This window comes from Lates calcarifer, unplaced genomic scaffold (assembly GCF_001640805.2).
Source record: "Lates calcarifer isolate ASB-BC8 unplaced genomic scaffold, TLL_Latcal_v3 _unitig_4112_quiver_405, whole genome shotgun sequence".
NCBI classification, from domain to species: Eukaryota; Metazoa; Chordata; class Actinopteri; family Centropomidae; genus Lates; species Lates calcarifer.
In genome coordinates, this window is record NW_026116709.1 from 440,643 (window position 1) to 459,637 (window position 18,995).

At 40.0% G+C, this 18,995-nt stretch overlaps 1 protein-coding gene across 2 annotated transcripts in view; it reads right to left on the reverse strand.

The window, feature by feature from the left end:
• gabbr1b (gamma-aminobutyric acid (GABA) B receptor, 1b) overlaps nt 1-8,436 on the reverse strand; it is a 136,326-nt gene extending 127,890 nt beyond the window's left edge. For both annotated transcript variants that reach the window (XM_018695493.2, XM_018695492.2), the window contains exon 1: nt 8,148-8,436. In XM_018695493.2, the coding sequence (XP_018551009.1) occupies nt 8,148-8,151 (4 nt within the window). In that variant the 5' untranslated portion in view covers nt 8,152-8,436. The remainder of the gene's footprint in view (nt 1-8,147) is intronic.
• Between the last annotated feature and the right edge of the window lie 10,559 nt (nt 8,437-18,995).

Sequence of the window (18,995 nt, forward strand, 5' to 3'; positions counted from 1 at the left end):
CCAAAGACGTTTGTTCCTATCAACTATTTACACCCCAAAACATAACCCAGGTTAAGAAATAACAGAGTTATCCCTTTTACATATAAACATATATTATGCAAAAGCGTGGTTTTACCTCCACTGTTTTATTCACTGAGTGTTTGATCACGTAACTCAGCTCAAATCACATATTAACATTTAGCACAACTCCGACATGTCTTAGCAGACGTCCCTCAGGGAGTTCAGTTGTGCTGACAACTTTAAATAAAATACATTTATACATTTTATTTTTGTTTAAATGTAGGCTATTATGTGGCTATTTGAAATATGTCAGGTGGTTGTTCTATATGGACAAAATTCTTCAATATTAATGTATATTGAGCATTAAAAAAAGTCTAGCATAAACTCTGCCTCTGTAGAATGGACGGTATGCATCGTTGTCAGGATATGAGATGACTCATATCTGCAAGAACAAAGATGGAACAGCAGAAAACATTGGATTCCAAGACTGTGATTTATTATGATTAAAGATGTCATTTCAATTATTGTACCATAGATTTTTCATCATTCACAAACCATGTGCAACCCAAACAAAAGATATGTTTCATCAAAAAGATCTGAATTCTTCTATGCTTCTTTAAAAACTCTATTTTTACCAAGACAATACTGCAATTTGTATCATGGCCAAGTAAGTGTCTAATGATCATGTAAGGGTCTGATGGCAGTGATTGTTAATGTTTCAACTTCAGTGAAACACTGACTATCACTGATGAAAGCAGTCATGTAATAGAGGCTTACTTCAGCCTGTTGGAGATAATAAGCCTACCTGTACAGATGAGCTATAATCAACAACAGAATGAATAGAATCAAGACAGACAAGAGGCTAACCTGGGAAAAATCATTTGTTAAACAACAATAGTACATAATGGGCCAGTTCTATTCATGCTAATGGGTGGTTAGAGCTTGTTCCAGCATGTACTGTGATGTTCAAGTCACCTCACCATCAGAGGGCTGACACAGATAGCCAAACACTCACATATATACATTCCATATGTCTCAGTTACGTTTTCTGTGCACATTTCTCTGTGCAGCTGCTTTCTCTTCTATTAACATTCTCTTTTGGATACACTGGATATTGATCATTCCACACTATAACAGATTAGTTTGAAGAAACAGGCTTAAACTCTTACATTTCTTTTGTATATTAAATATTTCTCATTATTGGAGGTAATAGCCTGTCTTAATTACATTACAGGATTTCTACATAAAGTTATGTTTTAGTTTAGTTTCTCTTCTCAAATATATGTTACAGACCCAGAAATCCAGTATTGGTCAGGCTATAGTCATCATATGCCCAAATTCTCACACACACACACACACACACACACACACACACACACACAGTGCACCAGGAATTAGCTTAAGTTTGAACTTTAATTACTGTACTTGAAGTAATTTTCAACTTTCCCAATTGATTTCTTTAAAGTCTTTCTTTAAAGATAGTTGTATCTTTATAGTCATGTTTGTTAAACTTTATGAAAATGTGATGCCTTGTCACAATTCAGAATAAAGGCAGACATTAGTGGTTGAAAATACTGGTTCAGCATCAACATCAAAGTCCTGAGCTAAACCATTTTACTTGGAGGTCAAACTGATTATGTACCCAAAATCTCAGTATAATTAGGGTTGCAAAATTCCAGGAACTTAAAGTGGAGAATTTCTATGGGAATTAATGGGACAAAATTGCAAGTTAGCCTGTAACAGGGATCTTAAATGTTACAGTTAAATCTCTGCCCTGCACTGTGCATTCCTCCATCACATGCACAGATCATTTCTAAAATCCTGCTCCCTACAGTCTATTGAAGCCACACTACTACATCTGAGCCCACGGACATCCAGTCAAGTCAGTGATATTACTGGGGCAAATATATTTGATCTAATTGTATTAATTATGTTTTCATTTTACATTTTGAATAGGATTTTTTTGGTGGTGGGGGGGGGGGTCATAAGGATTATGTTTATTTTATTCGACCTGAATGTTTATTGTTGTACAGTGAAAGAATCATTTAAAATGCTACTCACAAATAATCAGTCAAAAGTATTTTTTTTTATTTGTATTAGTTTGCATGCATATCTTCTTATGACTAAATTGTTTATATTTATATTCATATATGATACAGTTTGTACAAGTAACCCCACATTTCCACTTAATTCCCATAAATTCCCATTTATCAGTATATTGCCATTAATTCCCATGGAGAGTTTCCAAATTGGAAAATTTCCAAATTTCCCAGGGCAAGTTTCTGGAAAGTTTAAGGAAATTTACCATTTTCATTCTGTCATTATTATGGCCAAAAAGTGAACAAAATTACCATGATATTTATCAAATTTACCTAAATAAAACTATTTGAGCTGAGATATAGTTACATTATTTTACAACCTGATCGCCTTGGATTTAATGAAACCTAACAAACTGAAAGTGGACCATTCACTGCAACTCAGCAAAAGACCTAATAACAAATACACTGTAAACACCAGGAATAAAAGCCAGATGACAGATGAAAAGGCAAGATGTTTGTAAAAGCGAAAAGAAAATAATGACAATAGTGACAATAAATCGTGGCAGTTATACTGAGCTCTTACAAACTATAACACTGTCCTCCTCTGCACATGAACTGAAGCTTTGTTATTACAAACAGGAATGGTGGCCAAGTTATGAAGATAAAACCCAGGCTGCTTGAAACAGGAATTTCACTTTTATCTTGTCATGATTCATGAAAATAAGTCATGCATACTGTTTACCTCAAATATGCCAGGTCACAGAGAAAAGCATGAAAACTCATTCAGGTTATGAAGTTACAGTACTAAGTGTCACAGACAGGAAAGCACATACAGTAAGTATTCAGACTTTTGACACACTGTATTATAGATTTACCTGAAAAAATGAGAAAGTAGAAACTGTTACAAAAGTATTATAAATCAAAAACTGAAATTTCTCAAAATTACAAAAAATATTACACACTTTTGATTCAGTACTTTGTAGAAGCCTCTTTGGCAGCAGTTACAGCTTCAAGTCTTCTTAGTCAAATCTCTAAAAGCTTTGCACACCTGGACTTGGGACAGTCAGTCTCCTGTTGTACCACAACCCAAAGGTATTCTAGTGGATTCAGATCTGGTGAGTGGGGAGGCCACTGAAGTTCACTGAACTCATTGTCTTGTTCATGAATCTAGTTGACTTTTGCTTTGTGACATGGAGCATTATTTTGCTGGAAGTAGCCATTAGATGGAAAATTATGGCAAAAAGTGGATGCACATGGTCAGAAACAATACTGACAGGTTGTGGCATTCAAACCTTTATTGATTGGTATTAAAGGGCCCAAAGCGCAATAAGAAAACATTCCCGACACCATTACACCACCAGCAGCAGCCTGGACTGTTGACACAAGGCAGGTTGGGTCCATGGATTCATGCTGTTGATGCCAAATTCTGACCCTACCATCTGCTGCCTCAGCAGAAATCCAAATTCACCAGTTTCAGTCATGTCTAGTTTTGGTGAGTGCCCATGCCCACTGCAGCCTCAGATTTCTGTTCATAGTCTTTGCTGCCGTCTCCCATCCACCACAAGGTTCAACATGTTGTTCATTCTGAGATCACTTTCTGCTCACTACAGTTGTAAAGTTAGTTACCATAAAGCTTTCTCTCAGTTCCAACCAATCTGGCCATTCTTCTCTTGACCTCTTATCAACACGCTGCAGAACTGCCACTCACTGGATATTTTTTGTTTCTGGAAACACTCTGAAGTCACTGTACAGTAGATAGCCAAGTCACAGCCTCCTCTAAGCCACAGATCCCTCACAGGCTATCCTCTAGCACAGAAAGAATCTGCTCCTCAGTGAACACAGCTTGTTAGTATGGTGGACGTGTGCTACAGGGTGTTTGATTTCTATTGCAGACCTTTCCAGAGACCCTCCTATCACCACACAATGTCAGATTGGATCTCATTAAGAGTCATGTGTCCTTGGGCAAAACACTGACACCCCCTACCAGCTCCCTCATAAGTCTGTGTCTGTGACAGCAGTAGCTAAATGTCTATACAGGAAATGGAAATGAGAGCAAAATAAATGCAAACTGAAAATGTTTCACCACTTCCATACATATATATATATGTGTGTGTGTGTGTGTGTGTGGTGTGTGTGTGTATATATATATATATACACACACACACAGGTTATTGGTAATCAACAAACTGTACTGGGCTGCTATGTTTCCCCAGCAGCTGTCATTAGTGGTTGTAGTTTAGTTCCATGGACAGCGAAACAGAGCTAGAGGCTGCCACTGCAAGTTCACATGAAAAGAAGTTGCTGTCACTTTAAAGAGTAACATAACACACCATTCAAGCTTGAACAAACAAAAATGAATTCTAGTAAATTTCCTCTTAATACTACCACACTACTGCTCATACACTTACTTACACTACTTATGCTCTGACATAATGTCCATACTGTATGGCATATTCATACTGCATAACTGCTGCCGTGTGCTCATTTCACTCTGTTTATACTGTTAAACGGAACGTATGTGCGTGCATGTGTGTGTATATTTCTTGAAATATTTTATACATGCCAATCAGCTACAGCATTACAACCACTGACAGGTGAAGCAGGGCTCCAGACTAAATTTCTCTACTAGCAGCACTGGTGCTCCTTACTGAAAATTTTAGGAGCACCAGCCAAAAAGTTAGGAGCGCTGCTTGAATGAAAATTCAATGAAACACATTTCTATTTTTTCCTTGTTAATTATATTACTGATAAATGCTTTGCTTTGCAAATTTACAGAAATGACTGTGTTGTTTTATTTTAAAGGAAAAAGTATTATTAAAATTTACATTAATGATTTAAATTGCCCTTGAATATGAGAGAAAATAAAGTAATCCTTCACATTTTTGAGAGTGATCACACTGTGCACCATAAAAAATAATAATCACAAAACATCCATCCATCATCTATACCACTTATCCCTAAGGGTCATGGGGAGCCTGGAGCATATCCTAGCGGACACTGGGCAGCTTAAACCCAGAACCTTCATGAATAAAGTTAGAACAGCAATAGAAGTTAGTCATATTTTAAATACAAATAAATAGGAATGGGCATTTTAATTACTTTCTGAAGTCGATTAATCAAGCCAATTTAAGTCGATTAGTCGTGATGTCATCATTAACACATGCTCTCCACTCAAACCAAAATAATATGTTGTCATGTCGAGTCATGTTTTTTGCACTGTAGTGTACAGATGCACTAACTTTACCTCTCAAGCTCATCAAGAACGCACCTCAGACTAGTTCTAAGCAGTGTGTCTCATCTGTGCTGAGAGTCTAAAGCTAAGAACCCGAAATGTTCCAGTCACCTTCGAACGGCAGGTGACAGTGACAAAAAAATTAAACGTGAGAGCTGTCCGTGCATCAGCTGTTATTGCTACTTTCTTGGCTTCCACCTCTTTTTCAGAGCTGTAGCTGCATATTGTCTGAAATCATTTAAGTCACCAAAGCTATTGTTATTTGTTTCTGAATGTTTGAAGTCACTAATCTTAAACCAGATGAGGATTTTTGTCACCAGACGTCTGGATCTTCAGTAATCAGAGAAACAAGCTGAGCAAACAGCTATTGTCTGTCAAAACACAGGTGGGATGAGTTCTATCAACATTGTATTGACTACGTCTTATATGTTTATCGAGGAAAAGTTAAAGTTGCAATAATTATCCTTTTATCACCCAGCCCTAATTTTGAGATTGCACTGTTCAACCTAAAAAGTATTGATATTTCACAATTAAGTGTGTGTACTGTTGCATTATTGAACAGTCACATTATAGTGTATTATTGATATTGCACTTGGTTGCAGTTTGGTGCGAGTGGTTTATTGGGAGTAGTACTGAGTGTACAGTTTGACAGCAGCAGGGAGGAAGGACCCACAATATCTGTTCCTTCATGGAGAATGGGTGAAGTAGCCTGTCACTGATAACAATAACAGTGTCTTTAGAGAACTTTTGCAGGTGGTAGTTGGTGGAGTTGTGCATGAAGTCTGCAGTACAGAGGATTTATAGGAAGGGAGTCAGGACTGTTCCCTGTGGGCCACCAGTGCTGCAGACAATCATGTTGCATTCACAGTCCAGTATCCTCACTTGCTGACTCACTGATATTATATTAGCAGCATTACATATAACTGATACTTTTCACTGTCACTGAAGGTGAAGGGCAGTAGTTTTCCAGTGCGTGCAGACACGCACGCACGCACACTCTGTCTTCCTCTCTCTCTCTCTTACTGAACAAGGTTAAATTAAATTTACATTAAAATGAAATTAAACATTCTATTATTGATGCCCACTATCAAACTCAATGTAAAAAGACAAGACTGGCAGTAGCAGCACCACTGCAATGCTGGCAGTGTGGACACATAGGCACATGCGAGTCACAGCAGTTGAGCAAGGTACACATGAGACAAGCAGTAAGTTCCAAGAGCTGAATCAAACCCCTGAAAGTTTATATAATAATCCTGTCTGCAACAGAAGGAAAAAAACATGAGGTGTAAAAGTATGCTTTAGGTTGACTTAACATGCATATAGCATGAGTGACATACATGTTGTTATGCAGCCTGTGTAGAGATCAACACTGATTAAAATAGGAGTGTATCTGTTTCATCAGATGGGTGTGAGATGAAGACCTGAAAACAGGTGGAAGACTGTAAACTCCAGAACAGATCATCGTCATAGTAGATGACCTGCTGAGTGTTTGTGGAGATTTACTTCTGCTTTAGGACATCACAACCATGTTCACTTGCTCACTGTCTTGATCATTACTCCCCTCTTTCATGCTTTTGGTGTCAGTCCATTTTCACACTCCTTGTCTTTTTTTAAGACTAGTTAGGAGGCTGACAACATAACTAACAAAGAAATGTCTATCCTTTGTCCTAATATTGTGGCTCCCAGTGCTATTTTCTGTGCTAATGAAGCTGTACACAAGTGTTTGAGGTTTGTGCTTGACCAATAAGACCACAGCAGCACAGCAAACTCCACCTTAACTGTTCCTGGGCCAAGTAAGTACTGCCCCCATAGCAGGGACACCAGAAACTATGGAGTAAATTAAAAGCCTGGTCCCGCCAGCGAGTTCCTGGATGTGTTTATGAGCTGAAAACGATCTAAAAATGTATATCAAATAAATCTGCTGAAAATGAAGACTGTTTTTCCTTTATTTAGGTTTCTTACTTATATGGCATTTGAGAATCAGAATTTCATAAGCACAATTCATTAAGTATACACAATACGCTACTTAGACTAACTTGACAATCAAAACACATACACCAACTGTGTACTGACTGCGAATTATCACTGGATAAATCATCAGTGAAAGTGGAATGTCTTAAAGTGACAATGTCTGTTACTGCTTTTCTAAATCTATTTCTAACAGTGAATCATTAGGTTCCACTGGAGTTCACACTTTAACAGACTAGTTGATTATCACAGTAAAGTTGTAATCTGCCACAGTGACCAAGAGATGCCTTGGTAGTCACTGCTTCACTTCATCCACATTTGCTGGTGGCATCAGAACAGTCAGCTGCAGACATCCTCACTATGCACTGATGACAGAGGAAGATAAATGGACCACACTGCATCACTATGAAGAGAGCAACACCACGGCGTCTACACCTACTGTACTGTGGAGCTTTGAAGTCAGGAATGACACACGCGCGCGCGCGCACACGCTGATGTACAGGCTACCGCGCGGCCCGGCGTGCATGACAGCGCGTCAGAGTTCGCGTGCGCGGGTGATAAGAGCACACGTGCAAGCGCAGAATTATGCCCACGAGCGACTGCTACAAGGTAAGGGATACCTTGCTTGCAAATGTGTGATGTTAAAATGAACTAAAATCCTTTTGGCATTATGGGAGTAAGAAAACATGGCAGCCTGTAATTAGCAAACAGTGTGGTAATATTAAATTCAAACTCAATGTCTGATATCAGTTGTGATTAATAATGCTCAAATGTGTCTATTTGCTGTGATTCTGAAGCCCGTACCATGCCACAATAACGCTGTCATTCAGTAAATTTGTCATACAGCATTAAAACCAAAGTTCAAAATATCATACATTAACAATATACTGTATTAGAGTCATACTCACACATACTAGACGCCAGCTGTATTAGCAGGTTCCCATAGACAGCTGATGGTAGGACAGAAAATGAAGCGCCAGTGTCTGCAGCAGAGTGGAAAAGTGGTTTCTGCAGACAGTTAGTCCGGAAAGCGTTCAGCTGAGCTTATAACACGGCTGTTCTGTGGCCCAATTTAAATCCTGTCAGCTCACTGACGGTTGTAGAGCTGTTTCCAAAAGCACGGCACTGTGTGTTCACACACACACTTGACACACGCTAACGGTATTTCACGTTGTAGCTCCCTCCCTCTTTCACCCACTCCCTGGCTCCGAGGTGACGTCACGGAGAGATGCAGCCTGAGATGCTGCATTCACTTCCTATGGGAAAAGACTAGAGAGAACCTAGGAGTTATTTTAACTTCTAGGTCCTATCTATTTTACTCTAAAATAGAGTAATATAAAATAGGCCATAGTTTTTATTGTTAACTGACAATATGGATACAAAGGAACCGCAACAATTCGAGAATATAAAACAATATATATTTCAAATAAGGGTCTGTGCCATTGGAACTAAAACCAAATGTACAGAAAATTATATGTCACATATGTGTGTGTGTGTGTGTGTGTGTGTGTGTGTGTGTGTGTGTATCTGTGTGTGTGCAAAGCTGTCATCAAAGCAAAAGGTGGCTACTATGAAGAATCTAAAATATAAACCACATTCTGGTTTGTTAACACTTTTTTGTTTACAACATAATTTGATATGTGTTCCTTCATCATTTTGATGTCTTATAAATAATATAAATCATATACAATGTAGAAAATACTAAAAATAAAGAAAAACCATGGAACGAGAAGGTGTGTCCAAACTTTTGACTAGTGCTGTTTATATTCAACAAACACTGTCCCCAACATGACACTGAAGAAGTGTGTCAACCAAGACAGTCCAACGATATCCAGAGTCTTCAGCATCTCAGGGCAAATCTTATCCAGCAATCTCTGCCAGATATATGGGTTAGGCTTCCCCTGAGTCTTCCAACAGTGCCTCCTCCACAGAGAACATGTTGGTTGGGTGTAGGCGCATCTTAAAGTGTTCTTTCCACCACTAGAAAAAATCCCCAGTCCTGGTCAGCAGTTCTCCTTAGCAAAGCACAGCCTGAGCCAAGCCCCACCTTCCCTTCCTGTGTCGTTGCACAGTTTACTAGAGCCGCCGTGAGGCCACCCGAAGTCCTTCTCCATCGCTTCCCTAAACTTCTCCTACACCCGAGTTTTTACTTTCATGACTGGCAAAGCTGCAGCCCTCCTGGTCCCTCAGTACCTGACAGGTAAATTTATGAACCATCACATCACACTATTGTGAGAAAATTCCCATTAACCTGCCTGCTTTTATCTCTTTCATGAGTCAGAAAATATCTGTCAATAGCCAATGCTTTGTGTCAATTGTCATTATCTTAATTACATTTCACCAATCAGGGAAAAAAAATAAGATGCATATACTATATGACGTTTCCACCAGATAAGCCTGTTACAGATTTTAACTCCATACAAGGGCCTGTCTAAACCAAACCACAAGGGGCAACCACAGGATAATAGTAAAGCCTAAAACATAAGCTAACAGGTAGTACTGTTAAGAGAAGGGCCATAAAGTCAGTCAGCTGTTTAAGTGAGCAAGGGTGCGTTTTATTGTTTATGAATTCAAACTTCAAGAGGAAGATTGAGTGATTCCAAGAGTTAGAGTTCAGAGTTATGTTACAGAGTAACATTATTTATTAATCACAGTTGTTCTACAATGGTTGCAAATTAAATCTCACTAAACTTCTCCTACACCCGAGTTTTTACTTTCACGACTGCCAAAGCTGCAGCCCCCTGGTCCCTCGGTACCTGACAGGTAAATTTATGAACCATCTCATGCTTGAAGATGGTGTTTGTTACCCTAAACCATTGTTACTAAAACAGCTCACAAAATTATAGTATCATTTTAAAAAAAAAAAAAAAAAAAAAAAAAAAGCTCAGCAATTTGCTAAAACAGCTGGTTACTTTAGTTTGAACTGCTACTCAAAGAAGAGGAAATGCATGCACATGTTGAGGACTATTTTCAGCAGCGGATTCAGCAGTGAGTATTTGGGGCAGCAGGACTGTATATGTGGGGTTGAGTCAAAATAAACTACAGTGTATGAGTTCATTGCATTGAAGATGTATTAATGTTACCCAGTGTAACAGCGTGATTCATTGACATGTTTGGATAGTTTCTGGACAACAGTGGCAGGCACAGAGGAATAAGATATATCATGTTTTGATACACTCAGAAAACTTGTTAGTAGGATACATTCATTGTTTGTTTGGTTATGCACGTGGGATTTGATGACAGTAAAATAAAGTAAAATATAACATATCTTAATATATGTCAACTTATATAAGTATGGTGTAGCATTTTATTATTCATTTAAATACTTGATCATTTCCATTGTTCCCATGCTCATGAAGCCAACAGATCTGTCCCTCTCTCTGCAGTTGGTGGAGCAGTGAAAATTAGAGCACTGATTGGTTGACAGAAGACAAATGGCCTGCTCAGTGCTAGATAAATAGTTGATACCTCCAACAGTTGACTTGTCAGTTCCTTGTACTGTGGTTGCACTGTGTAGTCTCATCATAGCCATAATACAGTCATCCTGCTGCCAGGCTTGTGTAGCCTACAGCCCCACTGTGAGGGGAGCAGCAGCAGCTGGCCAACTCATACAGCCATTGTTGGGATGATTGGGTTCTTCATTTGTTCCTTCTGATAGTTGTAGAGAAAAAAATAGAGAAAGGACTGAGTCACACAGGTGGAAAACAGATGTTCATTTATCAGAGAGTACAGTCCAATTCAGCTTGAAATACTGCTTGATTCTCTCTGCCGCATCACACCATTGTGAGAAAATTCCCATTAACCTGCCTGCTTTTATCTCTTTCATGAGTCAGAAAATATCTGTTAATAGCCAATGCTTTGTGTCAATTGTCATTATCTTAATTACATTTCACCGATCAGGAAAAAAAAAAAAAAAAAGATGCATATACTATATGACGTTTCCACCAGAAAAGTCTCTTACAGATTTTAACTCCATACAGGGCCTGTCTAAACCAAACCACAAGGGGCAACCACAGGATAGTCAGAGTTATGTTACAGAGTAACATTATTTATTAACCACAGTTGTTGCAGAATGGTTGCAAATTAAGTCATAAAAGCCAATAAAGACAGCTACAGTACATTGACAAAATGTCTCCCTTTTACCAGAACAAATCTGGTTGACGGGAGGGTTAATCTCTTTGGGGATGATCCCCCCAACTGTAACCTGTTTAAGCCAGTTAATGAGTTCCTGGGATTCCCTTTGACTGCTGGTAGACCTGTGTGAGGTCATGTTTCACAGCCTCTGTCTTCTGCTCATCTGTTTTATCATGCATGGGAGGATGGGCTGTGTTCCAATCCACACTCCCACAATCCGCACTCACACACCAGCAGATTTGGATGGGCTGCCTCCTTCATACACAAGTAAATGGGCATGGAACAGGTGCATGTGCACTCAGGCCTGACTGAAAATGTCATTGTACCAATACATGTCTGGCTTTTATAAGAAATTCGATATTGATCATAGAATTCTGCTCCTACATGATGGAGGTTCCTCTCTTTTATAATGACAATGTCAATCTTTGTTGATCTCATTGTGTAACATTTACGGTGATCGATTTGCAGATTTTGTTTTTCGTTTACATTGACACCACAGCTTGTCAACCTGTCAGCCATTACCTTTAGTTTTACAGATTAACAACTATATACAGTATCTAAATATACAGTGTTTTTCTCCTCAGGTGACTGTTATTATTGTTATTATTGTCTGTTATGGTCATGGTTCTATAATAAAATCAACAGACTTGCAGGAGAGGACTGGGGCTAGCTTCCTTTGCCGTAGCAGAGCCACTGCCATTAGAGTGTGTGCATTTAAAGAAAAACCTGACTTTAATCATCCATCTATGATTTTACAGACACTTAATAATGCTTGTGGGAGCATTTCTTGTGCATAACCTAACAAGACCTTGTCTCAATTACAGACAAACCTATAAAGACAGTGTTGGAACAGATAAACCTATTAACAATTATTTATATAACATTGCACTGCAGGAAGGAAGGAGTGCTGTATAATGGAGAAAAATGGGTAATGAATACAGGAAGACAGACCAGTTGGTCAAGGGTTGATACTACAGAAAAAAATATGACCCAGAACTTGTTCATTACCTTTTTTTTTCACAATTTTACAGTACTACTTCCTGCAGTGCCTTATCATTATTACCACTACCATTACAATTACTTTACTTTTCTGTGTGGAACTTGCACTGTGGTATGTTCGCTTCCCTCCTGGGGCTGGTGCTATGACGCAAGTTCAACATACCCAGGATATTTTTATATCCATACCCAGGATATTTTTATATCCTGGGTATGTTGACTCCATCAATTTAAATGATCTATTCTGGGCCCAGGAAAGACGTAGAAGAAGAAATATCATAGAATCTGATTAACCATTCCTACCCCCACCAGCCTATTATACTAAACTGCAATGTGGACAGGGTCATGTCTCTTCTCAGAATAACAAATTCTGGTCAGAACAGACACTGAGACACTTCAGTTGCCCCAGTTGGACAGTCTGGCATCAAAGATTGCAACGACTCTAATGAATTACTACAAAAGACAACTTAACAGTGGTTTAGCAGTTTTTCATATATATTTCAGTAGATTCTACCACAGTTCCCCCTTTTTTTGATCATGAGATAAACAGTGGCTGTGTTCAGAGGAATATTACCAAGCAGTAAAGAGCCCTGATAGAGGTCAGAGGTCACTCAGTAGACACACATTAGGTCAGACATCCAGCTCCAGTTGGATGGAGACATAACTAAAAGATCCAACATATATTTTTCTAGTGCAAGAGGGAAAAAAACACAGGATCAAAAATTAGGGAAAATCCCCTGAATACACCCAGTGTCTACATACACATAAATCAGTTTCAGCTCAAATGGGTAAATACAATGATGAATCTACACAAAAAGATCTATTCAACTAGCAAACATTCAATTAATCATTAATTAGCTGATGTTAAAGCACAAATGAAAGAAAATATTAATAATTTACAGTATTTATGGCACACAGGCCTATCAACAAATTCTTGACCAGATTCTCCTGCCATCAGTCAGGGAGTTGAAGCTGGGCCGAAAATGTGCTATGCAACAAGGCAACAACCCAAAGCATTCCCACAAAACTTCTAAGGAATGGCTTACGAGAAAGAGGATTCATACTCTGGATTGGCCCAGTCAAAGTCCAGACCTCAATCTGATAGAAATGTTGTGGCTAGACCTGAAGTGGCCAGTACATGTCAGATGTCTCTCCAATCTCAGTCAACTGGCTGAGTTCTACAATGAGCAGTGGGCAAAAAACCCTAAAAGCAGATGCAGAAGTCATTACAGAAAACATTTGGTTGAAGTCATGGCTGCAAAAGAAGGTGCCACAAGCCAAACTTAAAGGGTTCATATTCGTTTTCACAAGAGAAATTTTTAAAATGTGAGATAAACCACTTTGGTGAAAAGTAATGAAAATATATCTCTTTTTTGTATATGTCCCTTATTTGGAAGGTTTGCTCTTACATTAGGATTTGGATGTACATTTAATAAGATTTTTTTTTTTTTTTTTACAAAAACAGTGACCACTCTGGGCTCCTTATGATAAAATCTGGTACCAACCAACCATGAACACATCCAAAAAAAAAAAAACTCTGAATTGACTGGGGTTCTGTCCAATCACAGAGGTGTTGTCCCTCCTTTTCTGTTTTCTGAATTCTCATTGTGCTTTTACCTTCAGGGCCATCATTGATTTCCCATGTTTCTCACTGCAATAGTCTTATCTGGAGGTGCTCTAGCATTTTCATTAAAAGTCAACAAGTTTGGGAGCCTCCAGGATTAACATACAACTTAACTGAATCATTTAAGCTAAGTTTCCTTCATATATTGCCATCCTCTGATGTCCAGTGATGATTGTTATGCTGCATTGTGAGGTCTCTGTTTTCCCACAGTGGTGTACTCCGGTTCATGTGTGAAAAATCAGGATAAGTGTCTATGTTGAGAATATATGAGTGTTCGCTCTAGTGATTGTCATACATTGTCCTCCAGGAGAATTACATCATTAATAACACTGTTAATGCCTTGAAGGAGCAGGGTTGCACAGAGGATTCTTTCCAGCCTCTCTATCAGTTTATACCATCCATTGCCTCAGATCCCCTGTTTGGATCTTTTGGGCAGTTACTTTACTGTTTCTGCTCTGAGGAAGACCCAGTGAGGTCAAAACCAGTCAGCATTACTAACAGGCTTGCCTTCATAAAGGCTCTTCTTGCTCTGTCTAATAATACCTGAAGAACATTTTTATTCTTCTTCCTCTTCTTCCTCAAGCAATCACTGGGGCTCTTCGTTTGTCTTTGCTTACATATTCTAAAAAGAATGAAAGAATAAAAAATATAAATATTAGCACAATTGTCCTAAATGAGCTTAAATAATTAGAAGTTTGAATGAACACACCTTTCCACTTTATTTCAAAGTTACTGACACACAGCAATGACCCGCTGCTACTACAGCTGCTGCCTGTTTCTCCTCCCCCAGCAACATTTCACCATCATGCTGGCCCTGTTTTCCATTTTCACACTGCAATTTTAAATGGATTATAAATGGATCTGCTTCATTATCATGCATATAACTGTTGCTTTTACACCTAGTTGAAGTGGAAATGACTGAGGAGCTGAGCTTGACAAAGGACATCCTGCCTGTTCTCCATCTTCAGAGCTATCAGTCCCCCCCGTCCCTGTGTGACTGCTCCTTTCTCCATCATGTGTCACCTTCACCCAAGCTACAGCCCTAAAATTACAGTGCATGGCCAGTTTTGCCCGTTTCAACTTGCCCCCACTCTATCCCTTTACTCCTCATTCACTATCACAATCAATTATCACATTTTCCAGTCTCCTTTCACTTCTCAGCTCCTTCAACTCATCTCTCCATCTCTCTCTGAGTGTATTTATATCGCTGCTGAGTAACTGACACTCAGGACAAGAAGATAATTGTTTGTTATCTCACTATTTTCTGACCAGTAACCTCCAAACACAAAATCACAAAAACACCACTGATATAGTGTCACTTTGTAGATAACTACTGGAGAACACTGCACATGACTCATGTCTGAGTGTGTCAGAGGCTGAACACAAAGAGCCAGCTGAAAAAGTCTGTAGTGTGGCTTTGGATTCAGTGACATTTAAAGTAAAAAAAATCTGGGATGTGTGATGGGAGTTCAGTTCTAACTGGAAAAGACAAATTTCTGTTAGAAATAGTTCAGCATTTTGAGGTATATGGTTATTTAGAGTCAGACTGGCTGTTTCCGAATGCTTCTATGCTAGGCTAACCACACCCTGACTCCCAGCTGCATACTTCACACAATCATATTATCATATATTAAGTTTCAGTTTCTTCCACTTATCCGAGAATCGGGTCGCGGTGGTAACAGGCTGAGCAGGGCATTCCAGACATCCTCTCCTTGGCAATGTTTTACAGCTCTTTCCTCTCAGGAGGCATCCTAACCAGATGCCCAAACCACCTCAACTGGCTTCCTTTCGACACAAAAGAGCTCTACTCCAAGCTCCCTCCGGATGTCCACACTTCTCACCCTATCTCTAAGGCTGAGCCCGAGACACCCTCATTTCAGCCGCCTGTATCTGCGAGCTTGTTCTTTTGGTCACTACCCAGATCTCGTGACCATAGGTAAGGGTCGGAACGTAGATCGACTGATAAATTGAGAGCTTTGTCTTCTGACTCAGCTCCCTCTTCACCACAACAGTCTGGTACAATGACTGCATCACCGCTGCACCAATCCACTTGTCAATCTCACGCTCCATCCTCCCCTCACTCGTGAACAAGACCCCAAGACACTTAAACTCCTTCGCTTGAGGCAGAAACTCTCCCCCAACAATCCACTGTTTTCTGGCTGAGAACCATGGCCTCAGACATGGAGGTGCTGATCCTCATCCCCGCCACTTCAGAATGATGAAGCTAACAGAAGCACGTCATCTGCAAAAAGCAGGGACATGATTCTGAGGTTCCTAAACTGGACACACTCCTTGCCTTGGCTGTGCCTTTAGATCCTGTCCATCAATACCACGAACAGGACCAGGGACAAGGGACAACCTTGGCGCAGTCCAACACCCACCAGAAACATGTCTGACTTTGTGCCAAGAATGTGTACAGCTGCTCTCACTTTGGTTGTACAAGGACTGGATGGCTTGCATCAGCAGCCCCAGTACCACATACTCCCGCAGTACCGCCCACAGGATCCCTCAGGGGAAACAGTCATTAGCCTTCTCCAAGTCTACAAAAAACATTACTGGCTGGTCAAATTCCCATGATTCCCTCAGCAATCCTGCAAGAGTGAAAAGCTGGTCCACTGTTCTGCGGCCAGGACAAAATCCACATTGTTCCTCCTGAATCCAAGGTTCGACAAACGGTCTGAGTCCTTTCCAGCATCCTGGAGTAAACTTTCCCAGGGAGGCTAAGTTTATGATACCCTGATAGTTGGAGCACACCCTGCAGTCCCCCTGCGTGGAAAGTTCCTCCAGAGGTGGAAGTTGAAGACCTCCCAGACAGGGGCCTCTGCCAGGCATTCCCAGCGCACCCTCACTACTCCTTTGGGTTTGCCAGGTCTGTCTGGTAGTCTCCCGCCATCTGATCCAACTCACCACCAGGTGGTGATCAGTTTACAGCTCTGCCCCTCTCTTCACCCAAGTGTCTTAGACATACAGCAGCATACTGCAGATCTGATGATACAACTACAAAGTCAATCATCAATCTTTGGCCTAAAGTTTCCCTTTTCCGGATGAGGTGGCCAACTCCTGAACTTTCCGTATTCTTCTGAACCGCTCTTGGTCTGGCCCCTTGCCCAGGCCAGTTTGACTTGGGACACTCAACCAAGGGCTATTCCCCCGGACAACATAGTTCCAAATGTCCGGGGGGGGGGGGGGGGGGGATTGGCGTAAGCATGTTTCCCAAAATGTTGAGTTATTTAAACCGAAGACTATTAACTGAATACAGAATGTTTTCCCTGCTGCATGAGGTTAAAGTTTGACTCTGATACATGATTTAAGGGGGAAGTGAAGGGATGATGTCTCAGCCAATTCTCTCTTGTGACACCACTTAGAGTTGTTAAACAGGTTTTTAAAACCCACTTTTAGATTTATGATACTAAAAGCAGTTACTCAAATAATAAAAGTTCCTCTTTTGATCCTGTCAAGCAAAAGGAAAAATATCATTCTTGTACTGTGTCCAAGAACGAAACCAAGAAAAACAAAAAAACATGTTATAAACACACACACATAAAAACACATTTTCCATTTCCACTGCTTGTACATTTAATTAAATATCTGCTGCAGATTTTATTCTTTTGTTACAACATTCTATAGGTGATAATGTTAATTTGAGGAAATTAATTTATTTTAAGTTATTTAAGTTGTATTTATTATTCATTAATGTTAAGAGAATTTTCCATACAACTGATGGTCTCAGACACATTAAGGCAAAAAAAAAAAAAAAAAAAAAAAATCCACAAATTAACTCTTGACAAGACACACCTGTTAACTGAAAACCATTCCAGGTAACTACCTCATGAAGCTGATTGAGAGAATGCCAGAAGTGTGCAAAGCTGTCATCAAAGCAAAAGGTGGCTACTTTGAAGAATATAAAATATAAAACATATTCTGATTTGTTTAACACTTATTTGTTTATGGCATAATTCCATATGTGTTCCTTCATAATTCAGTATTAATCTATATACCCTCCAGACATGGTAAAAAAAAAAAATAAATAAAAATAACAAAATTATAAACAATTGTACACAATAATTCTCATGTGCAAAAGTATGTGAACCCTTTTAGTTTGGCTTGTGGCACCTCCTTTTGCAGCCATGACTTCAACCAAACGTGCTGTAACCATAACCAGTCTCTCACATCTGTTTTTAGGAATTTTTGCCCACTCCTCATTGCAGAACTCAACCAGTTAAGAGAGACTGGAGGGACGTCTGGCACGTACTGGCCGTCTAAATACAACATTTCTATTAGACTGAAGTCTGGGCTTTGACTGGGCCAATCCAGAGTATGAATCCTCTTTCTCTTAAGCCATTCCTTTGTAGTTTTGCTGGAATGCTTGAGGTCATTGTCTTGTTGCATAGCACATTTTCAAACCAGCTTCAACTCCCTGACAAATGGCAGGAGAATCTGGTCAAGAATTTATTGATAGGCCTGAAAATTCATGGTTCCCTGAATAATACGGAGTCATCCAGGTCTGGAGGTAGAAGCCCCAGTGTTATGGCTGCTTCCTGGGATGGTGTGTATGTGTATATGTGTGGGTTTTTTGCTTCCCTGCAGGGGGGTGACGGTTGTACTGTTCTCACCTGATCCTCATCAACACATCACAGCCAGACATCTACCCTGGTTCTCCAGCTACAAGCCGCCAGGATCGTCACAGTTCCCCACATGGTAACGTTCGTGGCCTCAGCCTTGCCTGTACCAGTGCTGCCGTCCGCCCCTGCCTCTGGACTCTTGCTGGTTGCCCGTCTCCCTGGTCTCCCAGCTGGCCTCCACACTCTCCCTGGTCCCTCAGCCCAGCACCCGGCCAACCCAGACTTCCCCCCTTTGTCACCCAGCCTGGTTCTGACCCCCCATTCAACTTTTTCAATAAACCTCGGGATCATGAAACTCCCTTACTCCATCTGTGCCTGTGTCCTGAGTCTGATTTTTGGTATTCAACCTAGCTTCAGCCTGAGCATGACACCCAGACCTT